General features: G+C 47.5%; 1 protein-coding gene across 1 annotated transcript in view; it reads right to left on the bottom strand.

Annotated features, from left to right (window-relative positions):
• Nucleotides 1-12,242: 12,242 nt before the first annotated feature.
• PODN (podocan) overlaps nucleotides 12,243-17,179 on the bottom strand; it is a 33,402-nt gene continuing 28,465 nt past the window's right edge. The window contains exons 10-11 of the mRNA XM_006025792.3: nucleotides 14,178-14,367; nucleotides 12,243-12,940 (exon numbers count right to left, since the gene is read on the bottom strand). Coding sequence (XP_006025854.1) covers nucleotides 14,214-14,367 — 154 coding nt within the window. The 3' untranslated portion in view covers nucleotides 12,243-12,940; nucleotides 14,178-14,213. The remainder of the gene's footprint in view (nucleotides 12,941-14,177; nucleotides 14,368-17,179) is intronic.

Below are 17,179 nucleotides of genomic sequence, written 5' to 3'. Positions count from 1 at the left end.
CACCGGCCTAGCTGGATATTGTACCAGGACTGTCACGAGGCCTCCCTGGCAATCCTGTGTCCTGGTTTGGGCACCACACTGTAAAATAGATGTGTACAAGCTGGAGAGGGTCCAGAGAAGAGCAGTAAGAGTGAGAACCAGTCTAAAAAAACATGAGGAAAGTTTGGAAGAATTGGGATTATTTAGTCCAGGGAGGGATGAAGAGATGGAATTGATAACAGTCTTCAGAAGTCAAATAAAAGGCCGTTAAAAAGAAAAGGGTGATTGATTTTCCCTGGGCCCGCAGGGGACAGGGCAAGTCATAACAGTTTTAAACTCTAAGTAGTGACAGGTCAGATACCAGGCGGCACTTTCTGCCTACGAGGATTATCGAAACACCGACACGGACTACGTAGAGAGGATGTGGAACGTCTGCTCCTAAGTTTTTAAATGGAGGCTGAACAACCATTTGCCTGGGATGGTTTAGAAAAAGGCTGACCCTGCCCTGAGCAGGTGATAGGACTAGTGTGGCAGTGACTTGGTCTTGTCTCTTGACAACAAATTGTGTCTGCTTGAAAGAGTGCTTGCTGAGGCATCCTGTGCCAGCTAAACTGGCTTTCTGAGGGTTAAACTTGGTTTTCTGCTGCTTATCTATGTCTTGCAACATGCTCACAGCTAGCAGAGAGAATGTAAAAGGAAGCCGTTGTGGAGAAGCAGCTCCTGTATTTTGTTAATGCATTTTGCCATAGCTTAAAGCCAGCTTCCTTAGCGATGGCACAGCTAAAATTAATCATGTAAGGAAAACGCAAAGGCTTGTACTGCTATTGATCAGTCATATAAGGAAGTTTGTAGTATAGAACGATAATTGGCTGCAAGCCAACAGCTAGCTCAAAAAAATCCATGCATTTGCTGGTGAAAATCAGCTGAAGGAAAGCGGCGTGGTAAAGGAAGCTCTCATTGTGAAAGAGAGACTGGTGTTATGGGCGTGCGTGGATGAGATCCGTTAATATCAAAAACATGTTGCAACAGTACGTGTTTGTAGCTGTAGAAGTTATCACGGGAATAATGTTCGCCCACACCTCAGCGAGAGCTACGGCCCAGGACACTTGTGCAGCACTGAAAACCTTGCTAGCCGTATAGCCACCACCCATTGAATTACAGAGTGATAATGGGCCTCATTTCTGCAATCATCTTGTATATGCCTGGGCTGCGAAACAGCATGTGATGGACGTATCACATCCCTTACCATCTGCAGTCTAATGGATTGGTAAAGCAAGCCAATGGCACCCTCAAATGCAATTTGCGGTTGGCCACTGGCCGGGCTCTCAAAGACTGGGACTTGCACCTGGATCGAGCTATCAATTGGGCCAATAACTAACCTTGTCTGGGAGGAAGCCCTATGCAACAGGCCTTTGGATTGGGTGGTCCCCGGGAGCCAGCAGTAGAGCAAGCTAGGGGTGGTGACCCGGGAAAGCTCCAGGCAGGGGATCAAGTGCTAGTGAAACATCCTCAGGGAGATAAATGGGAGGGAACATTACTGGAAAAAGGTGTGCATAATACTTGGTGGGTATGTAAGTTAGATTCAACTAACGGGAGCCAAGCTCCTTCTTGTCTTGTTCCTACAGATTGGATCTGTCCGCAAGCGCGGCCATAGCCATTCCTAGTTGAACCTGCTACTGAAGACGAATCCTATCCTATCACCTGTCTAAATCAGCTGGCACCATGAAGGGGTGGACTGTTATAATTATGTTCTTCTTATTAATGCTTTATTGCGTTTCTTGTGTAGGGCGTGTCTACTACCCTTCCTATTACCCTATATTAATGAACTTACTCCTGAAGAGCTAAAAAAAACAGCCTAACCCTGAAGAGCATTCCCCAGAACGCGCTCAAATGACCTTCAAGTGATCCAGCTGCAGTATCCATATTGGAAGAAACCCGCCACTCCGGACCAGGTGAAATCCTGGCCGCTGAGCAGGAGGAACAGAATAGTTGACTGGCGAGGTGGTAACTGTCAGTGCTCCCGTGGCACCGGTTATTATCTTGGGTTCATTCCCTACCTGAAAGCTGGAATGGCTAACTGCGGGAGGGGAGGTAATTGTTGTAGTTCTGCTCGTCTATGGATTTGTGGTTACATACTTCCTGAGGGAGGCCCCATTGAGTTTAACGTCCCTAAGTCTTTGCCTCCACCCGAGCATTCTGCATCTGTTCAGTCGCTCGAGCCACTGTATTCGTGGGAAAATCTACCCCCTCCCATTCCTATGGCTGACAACACTCTCCAGCGATGGTGTAAAACCCACCAGGGGGAGGGCGTGCTACAGGCTGGAACAAAGTTATTGCATGGTTTGTAAATCATACCTACACAGGGGCGTGGTGGAATGGTACCCACTTTAATACTACTGGAAAAAAAAAAGCTGTATCCGCAAGTTTCCCCCAATTATCCCCTCCCCATTCCCTCATAAAGTTTATGTAGCTTTAGCATCTCAGCTATAAATGTCTCAGAATGCTTCAGCAAGCAAGGGGAGGAAGGTGGCAGTGACTTGGTCTTGTCTCTTGACAACAAATTGTGTCTGCTTGAAAGAGTGCTTGCTGAGGCATCCTGTGCCAGCTAAACTGGCTTTCTGAGGGTTAAACCTGGTTTTCTGCTGCTTATCTATGTACTGCAAAATGCTTATAGCTAGAAGAGAGAATGTAAAAGGAACCTGTTGTGTTTAAGCATTTCCCGTATTTTGTTAATGCATTTTGCCATAGCTTAAAGCCAGCTTCCTTAGCGATGGCGCAGCTAAAATTAATCATGTAAGGAAAACGCAAAGGCTTGTACTGCTATTGGTCAGTCATATAAGGAAGTTTGTAGTCTAGAACTATAATTGGCTGCAAGCCAACAGCTAGCTCAAAAAAATCTATAAATCTGCTGGTGCACCCGGAAATTGGCTGAAGGAAAGCGGCGTGGTAAAGGAAAACCGCAGACCTGAATTAATTGGGGCGGTGGGTCCTGAGAAGCCCGAAGACTGAATATCAGGGTCCTTCCCGGTACCCCTTCAAACAGCGTAGCTTGGGGACGCCTGACTTCGCTGGATTTCGAGAGGCTTGTCGTATACCAGGCGTGAAAGGGGACTGCCGATAAGTTGCCGGCTCGGAGATTTACTGTCTGTCTTTGTTGTGTTGTTAAGCTTTGCATAATTATGCGTTTGTTAGATCCATAAACCTTTCTTCCCTTTTTACCCCGACCACTCTCTCAATCCCGAACAAACCCACTGCAGGCAGCTGGGACAGATTAGATCATCTCTCACTGTTTCTGCTGGTCCTATTTTTTTTTTTCAGACCCACCTCAAAAGGAGCCCTCAGTCAGAAGAAGCAGGCAGCGGTCCTGTGAGAGTCTCACCCGCACAGCGAGCACTGTCAGACTTCTGCCAACGGGCTCACCTTCTCTCCTCCTCGCTTTGCGGCAGGCAGGGCACGAGGAAGCCTCGATTTCATAGCAGCCGAATGGAAGCAGGCAGGAAGTCAGGAGGAAGCGTGCTTCTTTTAGTCACATTCACCAACCAAACCCAGCTTATATGCTGCTTGGGCTCTGCATGGAGATCAACAATGCATTTCAGTTTGACTGTGGCATCTTTATATTAGGGCTGTGTGAAGCTTCAGTCCCCGATTCGATTTGTACCCTTGAATCGAATCAGAGTACCCTTTAATCTCTCCGGATCGAACCCTCCAAATCAATTCAGAGAGATTCGGAAAGATTTGGCGATTCGGAAATAGACACAGCTTTAAAATGTTTTTTCTACATGCCTCTAGGTAGCAGGCGGCTTGTGAACGCTGCGATGGTGGGGCTCATGGAGTGTCCCACAGGAGCGCGGTGGGGTCCCCAGTGTGCTCCCCAGTGGACCCAGAAGTGGACTGGAAGTACTTCCAATCCACATCCAGATTCGCTGCCATGCATGTGCACGGCCCACCCCCACTCCTGCGGGCCACCTCCAGCCCCAGCATCGCAGTGTTCACGAGCCGCACTGGTACCTCAAGGTATGTAGAAAAGACATTTAAAGCTGTGTCTATGGCTGAATCATTGATTCTCCGAATCAGCATCGAATCTTTAGATTTGGATTCAGCTGAATTGAATCGGGGATAGGGATCCGAATCAACAAATCGAATCACTGTCCCCAATTCGGGCCAAATCCGAATCAAATAGGGCCTGCTTCGCACACCCCTACTGTATATCTGTTCATGCCCATTTTGCTATGACCACTGACCGTCATTCTAACCATAAATCTCACTGGGACCTTTAGCTCCCTGGTCTGTTGTATCCACCCATTTTCTCTTGTCTTACGTCCAAATAAAATATGCGGTCCCTTCCCATGTTGGGGCTTAAAGCCCACTTTATGGAAATGGGAGGCTCCTCCCTAGCTTGCTTCTGCGGCCGTATGGCTGAGGGCAGGCGAAACTTGGGGGCATCTGAACCCCAAGCCTCCGGGCTTGGGCCTGCACTTAGGATGTCCGCCAAAAGACTTTGGAAGTATCTGAAGCCGTGGGTGGGGGTGGGGGTGGAGGATTTTTGCCGGTTGTAGGGCCACTTTTGGTTCTGGACTGACTCACGGATTTGGACTTGATTTGGCTTGGGACACGAAACATTTCTTATAAAAAAAAAAACAACCTCATCTTTTCAGGATGTTTGTACAATGACTAACAGTGGGATTCTGGGGCCTGCAAGGGATATCACAGCAAAGCAACAGCAACTGTGGCATCTTCCTGTGCCAGGAGCACAATGTACCATTGCATAACTTTGGAGTGGCAAACACTAGGGTTTAGCCCATTGTAACCATTTCTATCTATTCATTTTCCATGTCTCAGTTTGTTTGGAGCAACTTGGAACAAGGATGCAACTGGGCTAGTAACGAAGTCCGTATCATTTTGTATGCATGGCTCTATTCACATTTTCCAGCGACACATCACATTTCAGCCCAGCCAAAATAGTGAAGTTGTAGTTTAACTTATAGTCAGCAACTTCTGCATTGGTGTACACGTCTCGTATGGTGTCCCAAAGAGAACAAGCATGTGACCTTTATATGTTCAAAACACTTATAAAAAAATTATCAAACCATCCACAAATTACAAGTCTCTCCAGGGAATAAACCCTGCTTCATGTGGGAAGAAAAATGTTTCTGAGCTGGCAGCACTCAGCGCTCATTCTCAAGTTGCCTTGTTCTGCTGGAAAGAAAAGAAACTGATGGTCTGAAAACCAGACCCTGGCCTCATCTGAAACGGGAGCGGTGGGATGCGTGAGAGAGGGAAACGGGCGGGATGCTTTCACGGGACGACATATAGGAAATCGGGTCAAATTCCATAAAAAGGGGCATCAGCCTCATGATGCCTAATTGGTATCACCCCTGTGACAGAGAATAACTTTAAAGCACATTAAGCAGCCTGCGGAGGATTTTGCAAGTGGCACAGAACTGCTGAAGAGGGCCACTAGAAGTCACCGGACCAGGGAAGTATAACAGGAGGAAAGGACGTGACAAGGGGACCCAAGTCCTACCGACTCCCAAGTGCTCTTGGCAACCAGCTTAGCCTACAGACACCTGGAGATTGCTCTAATTTACTCTGGAGAAGAGGCCAGTGCAGACACAGTCCAGAACCGGAGCTGCCAGAGCGACTTCCATCCGCCCGCGCCCAGCACGACTCTTCTGGCACCAAGGTCTGCGCCCCGACCCTCTGCGGGAATGGCCACCGCTCCCACCTTTCCCCTGGAAGAACGCAGGAAATCAAACGAATGAAATGAAATACACTTGGCCCTCTTCAAAGGCCGTGTTACACAATATGGCTTCACGGACTCGGCGACTCCTATGCCGAGTTATGCCACGTGAAAAACTAGCCCAACAGATGTCTAAAACAATGGAACGATTCAAACAAAACCCCAGCACGAGCTCTGGAAGGGAGCTGCAGCCCAACAAGATTGGGCCCAGTGCCCTAAGTCCTATAAAAGATTACACACTGATAACTATGAAACTATATTTGCTGCATTAGCAATCGAGCTGCATTTACAAAATAAATGAATAAATCCAGACTAGACTCCCTCACTGCATCCTGTATCTATCTGATAGTAGGGCTTGGGGTTTTTGTTCACAGCAGAATTGGTTTGCAGTACCATCCAGGTGTGCAAGGGACTTAGCCTTGTCGCCAGATGTGTAGCCTTAAGGTGGGTTTTGCCTTTTATGTGCTGCCCATAAAACCAAGGTAACTGCTAACAGAGGATGGCTGATGTGCCAGCAGAGTGTGCAACGTGGCAATGGGAATGAATCTGGAAGACCCCCACTGCCTTTGATCTTGCACTCCTGTGGTGGTCTCCCTGCAGACACGTGTGTTTTTACAGAGGATTTTAACTCTGCATAGTTCTCCTAAGTGGAGAACGTATATAGGTAGTTTTGAACTAGTCTGAGGGTCAACTTGATATCCTTCAGCTGGGACTGACCTTGACTAGCTACATCAGGATTAAAAACAACACAGCTTTGCCTCCTGTAGGATTTTACATCAAAATGGATGTTTTCAAGCAGGTGAAGGGGCGGGGGTACCCCTCTTACGCAGTGGAAGAAGTGGAAAGAATTGACCCCCCCATAGGAACAGAGGATGCCCAGCGCCTTGTAGGACTGCGCTCTTAAGAGATGTATTTATGAACGCGTCACTTCAGACTGAGCTCAGATATACGAGGAGCCAACATGCTCTCAGCACAACCCTTCGCAGAGCTGGAATATGCTCATTTATCCTGGTGCAATTTACAGCAAGATTTGTCCCTTAGAGCAACCCGGAGGCCCGGAAAAGTGCTCAAAACACGAGACCCCTGCTCCCCCATATATTGCCTATAGGATCTCACACAAGTCACTCGGGGGTGACTCCTTGAAAACCACTGGGGCAGAAAAATGCCAGCAACAGAACTGCTCTTTGTCCCCTCGCAGGGCTAGGAGCTGATGAAAGCGAGAACAGGATCTCTCCAAGGGGAATGCTTTTGGCGAGAGACGAGAGGACACCCCTCCGGCAGCGTCCCACCGGGACGAGCAGGTCTTGCATTGCAGGAGACGTGGTTCTTGACTTCATAACACAGCCCTGACTGCCTGCATGAGATGGATCCATGGAGGCTCTCGAGTCCAGGTCTTAATTTGCTTCTTCAAGTCCCTCGAAGAAGCTGTTGTGTTTCACATCTTCAGCTGCTGGTACTACCACCGCTAGCTGTTCAAAAGGAGCCATATCATTTCAAAAAGGGGATGTCTTTCAGTGAACAATACAATGTTGGAGTTGTGTGCACGCACGCACAACACAATTGTGTGCACGCACATACATACACAACTGAGAGAGCCAGAATCGGGCCCATTACTTGAAACTTTTGGCAGCTAACCTTTTGGTAGCTAAACCCTGGATGTATATCTTCCTGATATGGATATAGTATTTTTAGCAGTTTTTACCCCCCACTCCCGGCAAAGGGTATTTTAATAAAATGGAAAAAGCAGGGAGGCAAAATGAGAGCTGTGTTATGTTCAGCGATATCTCACATTACATCTGCCACAAACACTATAAGCATTACAGGCCAACCGCCCCCTGCAAAACCAAAAGAAAAAAATACTGACCTCAAGATGTTTTACTGGGTTTTACCACTGGGCTATTAAAAACACGTGGAAGTTGCATACAACCAAGTCAAACTAGATATTTTCAGCCCCCCGTCTTTTCTATTTAAATACTGCCAATAGTTCTTCTCTCTGATGGCTTTTCTTGGTGGAAACACAGCTACACTCAAACTGCAGAGATCTGCTTCGGCTGGAGTTTCTCTCGAGTTGACTCCGTAGGAATACACCAACCGCATCCTTGGAAAGTGGAGCTGCCCTGGGTTGTTATGAAGGAAAGCAAAGACTGTCTTTGCAAAGATAACAGGCTAATCATAATGGTCTGGAAAGTCTAAAAAAAAATGTAGTCCGAATTACTGATCCAAAGAAACCTCCTTAACGTTACCATAATAATCATAATAATCATGCACATGGGATTTTTGGGAAAGGAAAAAAAAAATCATCCCTCAAGTGCAATGATTTATTAAGAGAGCCTTAGCTTATGTTTTAAAAAGCATTTGAAGACAATACATCACCAAAGATTGTGCACTTGAAAATGGTCTGCTTAATGTTCTGGGACATTCAGACAGGGCTCGAGTCGTTGTTACAGAAATATTTTGTAGGTCTGACTATACAATACTTTTGTTACCCACAGCCTCCCTGCATAGCTCACAACTGGCTGACTTTTCAAACCACGGTGAACCAAAGCTGGAGTGTAACACCCATATTTTCTTCAATAAAGGAATTCGGTTTCTTTAGGGAATTCAGTCACCGTTGCTTGCAATAGTAACCTAATAAAACAATTATGCTGATGTCTGTAAATGAGTCCCGTTAGCAAGAGAAACCCCTTGATCAAAGCAGGCCATTGCACACTCTCGAACTGGAGATCTTTAGACCTAAATCTGAGAGACGGCAGCCCTCCGTCCCCCAAACATGCAGAAACAATGCAATAATCTAGAGGGAAGGCTACTGGCAGATTATGTAGGCACCCCGGCACCACAATAATTCAAGTTAAGACCAGGGCTTGTTTAAACAGTCATGATGCTCTAAACTACAGATGTGTATGAAGATGGTCTTGCAAAGCCCTGTGTCATGGAAAGGGCAGAGGTGGTATTAGTGGTGCAAGCTGGGGATCACGTGCTTTCCCAAGATACGGTTTCCTGCCAAAATGCTCCGCTTGTGACCAGCTTTCTGTGCACAAACAGCACCCGGTCCACCTGGAATCGCCGGAGGAGATCGGCCCTGGGCTAAGCCCCTGGCAGACACCAAGCCCCAGCATCAAATGCCAGTCATTAGGAAGTTATCGGGCCTTGAGCCCAGCTCTGCAAACTATTATTAACTATATTTCAGGCCACCCTCCTGAGAGCCCTACCCTCAAGCTGTGCCCCAGGACGGGGCGCCAGCTGGCAAGGAGCAGGCCGAGCGGCAGGGCACGCCAGGACGCTGCTCGCAATCCCAGCTCTGCAGCAAGCAAAGTGGGGGTTGGCAACTACATCCTTTGCAGTCGGCTGGGCCTGACCCCACAGGGGTCCCTTCTTATTTGATGCATTTCCCTCGCCAAGGGAGCCCCAGGGAGGAGGTACATAGCCCTTCCTTGCATGGTCCCTGCCTTCGGGGTGGGTCTGTCCCCAGATGCCTCTGGCGGGGCCCCAGGCTGAGCCTGCAGATCGCAGACGAAGAGATTTGCCACCCCCTGTGGTCCCCTGAAGCAGGAAGATGAGGGTTGTGGCTCTCGGAAACTTTTGGGGGAGGGTGGAGTTGGCGCTGGATGCTCCCAAAAGTCACCATGGACGTGCATGGGCGCAGAGCGGAGGGGAGGGCAGCAGGCTGAAGCCAAGGGAGGCTGGGAGCGTTGTAGGGAGAGTGAACAGAGGAGGGGAGTCGGTGCGTCGGTGGCTGGGCGTAGGAGAGCAGCGATGGGGCAGCAGAAGGGGGTAGCACAGGCTGGGGTCCGAGGAGGCCGAGGGTCCTAGGACCCTGGGAGGAAGCGGAGGCAGGGGTCAGAGCGCTAGAGGAACGTACACGGGTGCAGAGACAGGCGCTGAGCTGGGTGGGCGCACGGTGAAGCACAGGCAGCAGTGGGGAAGCGAGGAGGCAAAGCAGATCTAGGAGAGGCGGTAGGATTTAAGGGAGGGACCTGGTCCGAGTAAGGTGGGAGGGGAAGGTGGAGGGGACTAGGCCAGTTAGAGCAAAGTTGGCGTGTAGTGGTTGTAGGGGTGAGGGAAGAAAACAACAGGGATCAGAGCCGGGGGCACCAGGGTGCTTAGGTACTGGACATTTAGGGGCACCGCCGGTTGCTGAGGAGAGACCCGCCTGGGTCTGCCTGCATCCTGGTGGGTTATAGAGCATGAGCTCAGTGACTCGGATGCCTGGAAGCCATCAATTAAATGTCATGTGACAGCAACCTTTAACTCCCCGATGGGGGTTGAATGAGGATGGAGCTGGACTGGTCTCAGCGGCGGCAGATGACAGGACCAGGAGCAATGGGCTTGAGTTGCAGCAAGGGAGGTTTAGGTTGGATATTAGGAAAAAACTCTCTCGCTAGGAAGGTGGGGAAGGAATGGAGCAGGTTACCCAGAGAGACTGTGGACTCTCCATCCTTGGAGGTTTTTAAGGTCCAGCTGGACAAAGCCTTGGCTGGGATGAACTAGTTGGGGATGATCCTGCTTTGAGCAGGGGTTGGACTAGATGAGACCTCCTGAGGTCCCTTCCCACCCTCATTTTCTCCATGTCTATGATTATGAGCTATGCAGATAAGTAAGAATAGTTTGGAAATTGGCCTTTGAAAAGGAGAATAAAAGCAGAGGCTCCAGTCCTTGGGTGCAGATACATTTTGCCCCCACCAAGCCTCCAGCCTTTTGGACCGTTTTAGACTTTTGAAGTCCTTCTGAGACAGCTAAGCTGGCTCTACAGCACCTGGGGAAGTCCTAGCTGGGTGGCAATGCCAATTTTCTAATAATGGAAAGTAGCCAAATCCCCATGGCCTAAAACCTGGAATTATTTAATCCTGTACGAGGTAAATGGCAAATTCTTCTTGGGTTGGATAGAAAGTTATGTCCCCTTTGGAAAAGTGTAAATAACAGCACAAGATGCGGAGCAGTAGGGAATCAGGCTCACGGTGCCTAAGGCAGCAAAATAATTACTTATGGTGGACAAAGGTGTTTTCTTGGCTGTGTTTTCTGCTAGTGAAACATAACCCCCACCAAGGGCCAGATTCTGGAGCAGCTCCTTTTATGTCAGTGAAATGATGCCAGCTGAACACTGGCATCAAAGCAAGCACGCTGTGACCCTTCAGTGCAATTCGGATTTCCTTAGCAAATGCCGAGGCTCGCCCAGTACCAAGCGCCTTCATTGCATTTGAGGCCCGAGCAGGCAAGGCTCTCCGTGACTCCTGGGACGTACCGAGTACACACTGTTCCTTGGGGGGGTGTTTTGCACACTTGACCCCGTGCAGGACCACGGTGTAAGGAAGTAATAAGTTTGATCAAAGAACTGCTGTGTAAAAATGCAGGGGACTGCTTCATATGCATGCTTAGTGGAAAGAAAGGATTAGATGGACCCCCCCACCCCCGCTTCTCCAAAAGCACAGTGTGAAAAAGAAAGCTGGTGACCGGATGAAAAGTGTGAGGAGGTCCATCACTTGTGCCTAAGGTCACTTAAGTTTTTGCTCAGGCCTGCAGTGACCATGGGATACAGATGAGAAAGAGCTTTATAATATAAGCAACATTTTAAACCAAGTATTTCCATTGTTTCTGCCCTTATATTCCCACAGGTTGCTGTTTAGGGGTCCGTGCCATCTCTAATACCTGGGTGTTACTTTGGGATAAGTCTCAGTTGTTTAGGAGTGCTAAGACATTGATCCATTTTGCAGGGGCACAATCCAACCAAGTCATAACCCATGGAAATCTAGTCCAGAAGTCAGCTGGTGGGTATTCCCCCCCCCACCCCTGTCTCAACCACACATGTGGAAGCTCATGTTTATAGTCTTTGTTAACATTTAGGTTGGGATTTTTGTTCCATTCTGGAAGTAATTTTTCCTTGTATGACTTGTGGCCATGGTGAATTGTCCCAGGTGGGAACTGGCCAAAGCCTTGGAAGAGCTGTCATGTGCTAGAAAAACTGAAAGGGAGAATGTATAACTAGACCTTCCCCAGTAGGGAAAACAGCTGGTGAAGAACCAAGCCAACGCGGTCTGAAAACAAATCCTAGAAACGCAGTCTGCGAGACGACGTGTCCTCAATCAGAAAGCCTCAACAAACAGACAGCTTCCTCGACCTGGCTCAGATGAATGACATGAAAACCACTTGAACGCCTCGTAGCACTTACCCTTCGCCTTGCGTGTTGGTTTATGTTCTGCGACATCAGTAGAAATTAAGGACACACCATATTGCACCATGCAGCATCTTAAACAGAACGGCGGGGATAGGCCCCAGGTCTCCCTCCTCCTTACCTGGGTCTTAGGTTCTGCTGCCGCCGAGATCCACAACTCTCTCCCGTTTCAGCAGTTACAGCATCAGGCTCTTATTGCCGATAACAGGTAACATGCAGCTAACTGAGAATAAGTACTACCGTCCATCTTTTACACATTGCTTGGTCCCTTCAACTGGTCCCTGCTCCAGGGTATTTGCAGAAGCGCCGCGTGGACAAAGAACAGGCCAGACAGAAGCTTTAACAAAGCTCTAAACGGCAGATATAAACTTCTTTATAGATATATCTATATATTCACGTGAGTGAGTGATTTGATCTTAAAACTTTCTAAAATAGGCATATACTGTAGGCTTTTACACAGTGGGGATAAAATATTATGGGATCCAGCCTTAATTTGCTTTTCTCATCCAAATATACACATTATACTAAACAGAGGAATGGATTCATCCAGTCTGGTGGCGATTATTGCTGCTCAATGACCAAGCTGCCTCATGTCCTGCTCCACACATGAAACTACTGTAAAAATCCATCCCACCCGATCAAACAACAGCCTTTTTGGGTAGTGTGGGGGAAGAGAAGGAGCATGTACATGGTTCACTTAAAAATGGAGCGACAAAAGCAGAGTTTGAAGGCATAAATTCAGAACAGCCCCGTACTGTTATTACAGATGGAAACAGTGAGGGAAGAAACAGAAAAAACAAAAGCCAGCTTTTGTGAGTTCCCGAGCAATCCCATGTGATCCCATCCAGGATCTTGTACGTGATGTTTTGGGAGTTTTGGAATGACATTCAGGGTCTCCCTGAATAAGGCACTGAAACGAGCCATCTTCCTCAAGCCTGGCCAAGCGCCACGATAAACAGTCTGTGTGTAATTCATTGCACATTTTGCAAAGTGTTCTCTATATATCTCTGTAGATATATAAATATAGCAATACATGCCACTTTCCATATGTCGGCCTGCAAAACATATCAGAAAGACAAAAATCAAGACTTGCATAACATTGAACACGTGACTCAACATACAGTCAGCTTAAATGTATGCCAACTGAAATCATAGGCATGTCCCAGGCCAAACCCGAGATGTGTTGACTACAGGATTGAACGTATTCTAAATTACGTCGGAGGCAGAAGAGACTGAGGTGGTGGTGGCGGCGGCAGCGGTGAAGAGAAGCCGCAGGGCAGCCCAGGCGTGGGCTCCGGGCAGCTGCAGCAAAAAGCACCTGGTAGCAACAAGGGGGAGGCTGCTTTTCCCCTGCGCTAAACAGCAGTTTCTGCCCAGCTGCTGGGGGGGGGGGCCAAGACTCCTTTTTTTCACCGGCCGGGGGGGGGGGGGGGGGGCTCTCGTCTCTTATGGAAGAGCTCAGCCTTCCTGAGCCCCTCCATAATTTGAACCCTGGTACCAACAAAGATCTCTACTGCCCAGCCATAGCCACAGTGCATATGAAGCCCCCTACGGCTGAAGCCCCCTGCTAGTGATTGCTGCCAAAGGTCCCTGGGTCTGCAGGCCAGATCCAATGGCCTCTGAACACATAAGAGGGTGAGGCCACATCTTTGTTTTCACAATTGATCAAAACTTAAGTTTGAGCCTGGGTCTCCAGAGATGAAAAGCTAGCATTTTGACCCTCCCCCTCACCTGTGCAATTCTTTTAAGAAGAGCACTCAACAAAGCAAACCCAAATCCATGCTCTCCAGATAGTGCTCATTTTCCACTATCTTCTACGGTAGGAGAGGAGATGGCTAATCAAATGGTGAGAAAAAAAGAGAGCTCTTCATTTCCAGCTCATCTCAGATGCTGCGATCTGGAATTACGTGGAGTGACCCTATGTGTAGTGAATGCTGGTGGACCAGACCACAGCTGCGGTACGGAAGAGGAATAAAGTAAAAAAAGCAAGTCCTGCTGCCACTGCTGCTGCAGACATTGCTGCTCCTTCTACCAGAAGAGGCTTTTAGGATTAGTCCGTCACCTTTGATAAGCACCAGATTCACATCTGTTACTCTATTTTAAAGTGAGATTCTTTCACCAAGCTGGATCATGCCATCTTTGCCCTGGTATGGTTTTAAGAGGAGATTTTGAGCCCAGTGCATTAGCTTTTCGTTTTCTCCAAGTCATCCCGCTGATTCAATGGAGTGCCTTTGTGAACTAAAGTTTACTTAGGTGGGGTCCCTGAGTGGGCAGAGTAGGATGGATACCTACCACAAGATGTGCTTTTGTTTGTTCACATTTTAATTTTCATTCTTCCTCCTCTTCCTCCTCCTCTTCTGAATTGTCCTTGTTCTTTGAAGTGTTGCTGAATTCAAGGTTCCCCTCAATGTCCAGCACCTGCAAATGCTTTAGGCTTTGGAAGATACTTTCCTTCAGCGATCCAACTGCAATCTTATTAAACCTTCAAAACAAAACATAGAACCGCTGGTTTTAAAATAACTCCTTGATGCAGCTTTGTTAGAGCCCAATTCTGAACTTTGTTAGGACGTGTGATCTGCAGGGAGGCTAAATACCCTTCATTTCTAAAGCCAGCACAGGAGTGTTTGAAGACTGCCCGAGTACTAACATATCCTACCCTTGCATTGGCACAAAGTACCATCCCAGGAAGTACAGGGCCAGCCTACAGACCTGAACTGCTGACAGTATGAATGCTCACAGGCCTGACTCTATTGCTGACAGGCTATTTCTAAAGTGTCTCCTTAACATAGAAACAGAAGTGTCCCAGATCCAACGGCCTAATGGGAAATGGTGCATCTAAGTCCAAGCGTACATTGGTTTTCACTGGGAGCGATGCCAGCTGACCCCAGGGAGAGCTCTGGATAGGAAAACAACAGAGAAATAAGGTAGGGATCTACAAGCAGCCAAGTGGAGTGATAATTTACACATCCTGCTGACTTCTATGGCAGACAAAGGACCTTATAGCAGGAAAAGACGATGACAATCTGAACGATGCACAAAATTCACCGATTCCAGCTGATCTGGCTCTCGGAAAGACTTTCAGTCCAAATCCCATCTCTCACCCTGCCTTCAGCCTCAACAGCTGTATACAACAGGCAAAAACTTTACTGGAATTCCTCCTTCATAAATCTTTAATCCTGGCACGCTGCCCTTCCCATCCCACATGCAAATGTTACCAGGCCCGTCAAAGCTTAGTTTGCTTTTCTCCGATTTTTTTAGATTCCTCCCCTTTCAATATTAGATCAAAGTCTCCCTGTATAAACAGGAAAATTCAACAGTTGTTTATCTGTCATTTTTGTTTCCCAAGTGTAAGCACACTAATCTGTAATTTAATAATCCTTTACCTTTATTGCATGGCTCACCACTCTTGAATATGATCACTGTTATATCCTTCTAAATACCCCCAGATGTACATGTCACTCTTTTGTAATGGAACAGTGATTGTCGTGAAATCAAACTTGCCTGGTTTTGCAAATTGTGTGTGTGCACCTGGACACGCATACTTCTATTAAGTGACCAGTCTGTATCAAAAGTGCCTGCTGCGTTCTTCTAGACCGAACCTGTTGGATTCTACTTAAGCCAGACTTTTTAATCTTATGTGCTCAGTATGCCTGGTTTCATCCAGAAAGAAACAGTGCAGCATTTACATAGATACACAGGGCAGAGTAGGTGCATATGAAGGGGAAAAAGCTTAGAAGAAATACATTTCATTGTGCTATGCACACTGTCAGTTTTGAATGCATTAACATGGGGGGAAAACTGAGACTAACCAAATATTACACTTGTGGGGAAGAGAAGTTAACAAATCTAATCTGAGCTGTATTGTTGGAAGCACTTAAAAATGAACATATTTCCAAGACTAGATCCCGATTTTACTTGCACCGACAAATCCTGCATAACTCAATTTAAATTGTTTGCATTTGTCTGGATTTATGCTAGGCGTAACTGAGGTTAATTATTAATTCTTTATATGTATAGAGTATGTAGTTAAAAAACACAACCTCAAACAACCTACACTCCTTATTAGGTGGCATACCATGCCGAAGCATGGCAATTTAGCCTTCTCTCTCACAAGACTCAGCTGCCGCAGTGTAACTGCCACCTAGCACCAGGTAAAACCGTGCACCTGGGCACTTACGACAGAACAGCTGATGTCCAGTGAAACTTCACCCCCTTTTGCATCATGGCAATTATTGGAGAAGGCAAATCCTCAGTCACTTTGGTTTCCAGGGCTCCATGCCCTTTGAATTGTGACTCAGAGCAAAGCTCAGGTGCTGCAATAATTCAATCCAAATCTCATATATAACTAGTTCTTTGAGCAGATGTCCAGAGAGCAGAGTGCCCCCAGCCCAGGTTTTGGCTTCACCATGAAAACTGGTGAGTTTGAGGTTTCATTCTGGAAGTTTCACCAAGTTCTAACCTCAGGTTGGAATTAAGCTAAGAAGTCAAATATTAGGCTGTGGAATAGATTCAGCCCCTCTGGACCTCCCTCTGCCACTTGGAGGGCACTCTCTTCTGCAGATGAATTTTCAGTGCAAACAACAGCAAGGATGCGTCAGAGAGTCGCATCTGAAAATCATAGAAAAGTAGGCTGGAAGGCACCTGCATTGGCCTTGGCAGCGGGTTAGTTCCAGCAGCCCAGGAGCTGCTCTAACTTATACCACTAGCGCACTGAATTCAAAGACCGAGTCCAGAAGAGACTGTCCTGACCGCAGTGTGACCATCTGCATAAACACAAGCCACAGGAGTATACTGAACGGTTCCCGTCATAACTTCTGGCTGAGCTAGGGCATATCCTTTAGAAGCAGCCAGGATGATGTACGTCACTCTGAAGTGACCGTATGGAAATGGAAGATTAGAAGAGCAGGGATCACCCTGGCATGCTCCCTTGCTGGGAGAGCAAGATGCAGCAGCTAATTTCCTTGGCTTTACACAAGCTACAGGCACTCTCAGCAAGCCAGTTATGGCTCCGGTGCGCTGCCTAAGGAACCGAGATCACAGAGGAGGATGTCGGCTTCCATGTTTACATACGGTAGAAGTGACCACACGACGATGATTTGCTGCAGTACTGATAATTGATGCCCCTAGCTCTCTCCTTCACCAAATACCCGTCCCAGCTTTCACCTTTCCTGTAATGATCAGAGTCTAGAGCTGAAAAAGTGTATCATGTTATGCATGTCCCCGGTGTCATGGGCTCTGCAGTTTCATGAAAGAGGCTGCAAATCAGATTGAATTTTTTAGCAAAGGGTTTAAAA

Source organism: Alligator sinensis, unplaced genomic scaffold, assembly GCF_000455745.1.
Source record: "Alligator sinensis unplaced genomic scaffold, ASM45574v1 scaffold172_1, whole genome shotgun sequence".
NCBI lineage: Eukaryota > Metazoa > Chordata > Crocodylia > Alligatoridae > Alligator > Alligator sinensis.
Note: the sequence above shows the minus strand (reverse complement) of the source record. Positions and strands in the feature narration are given on the sequence as shown.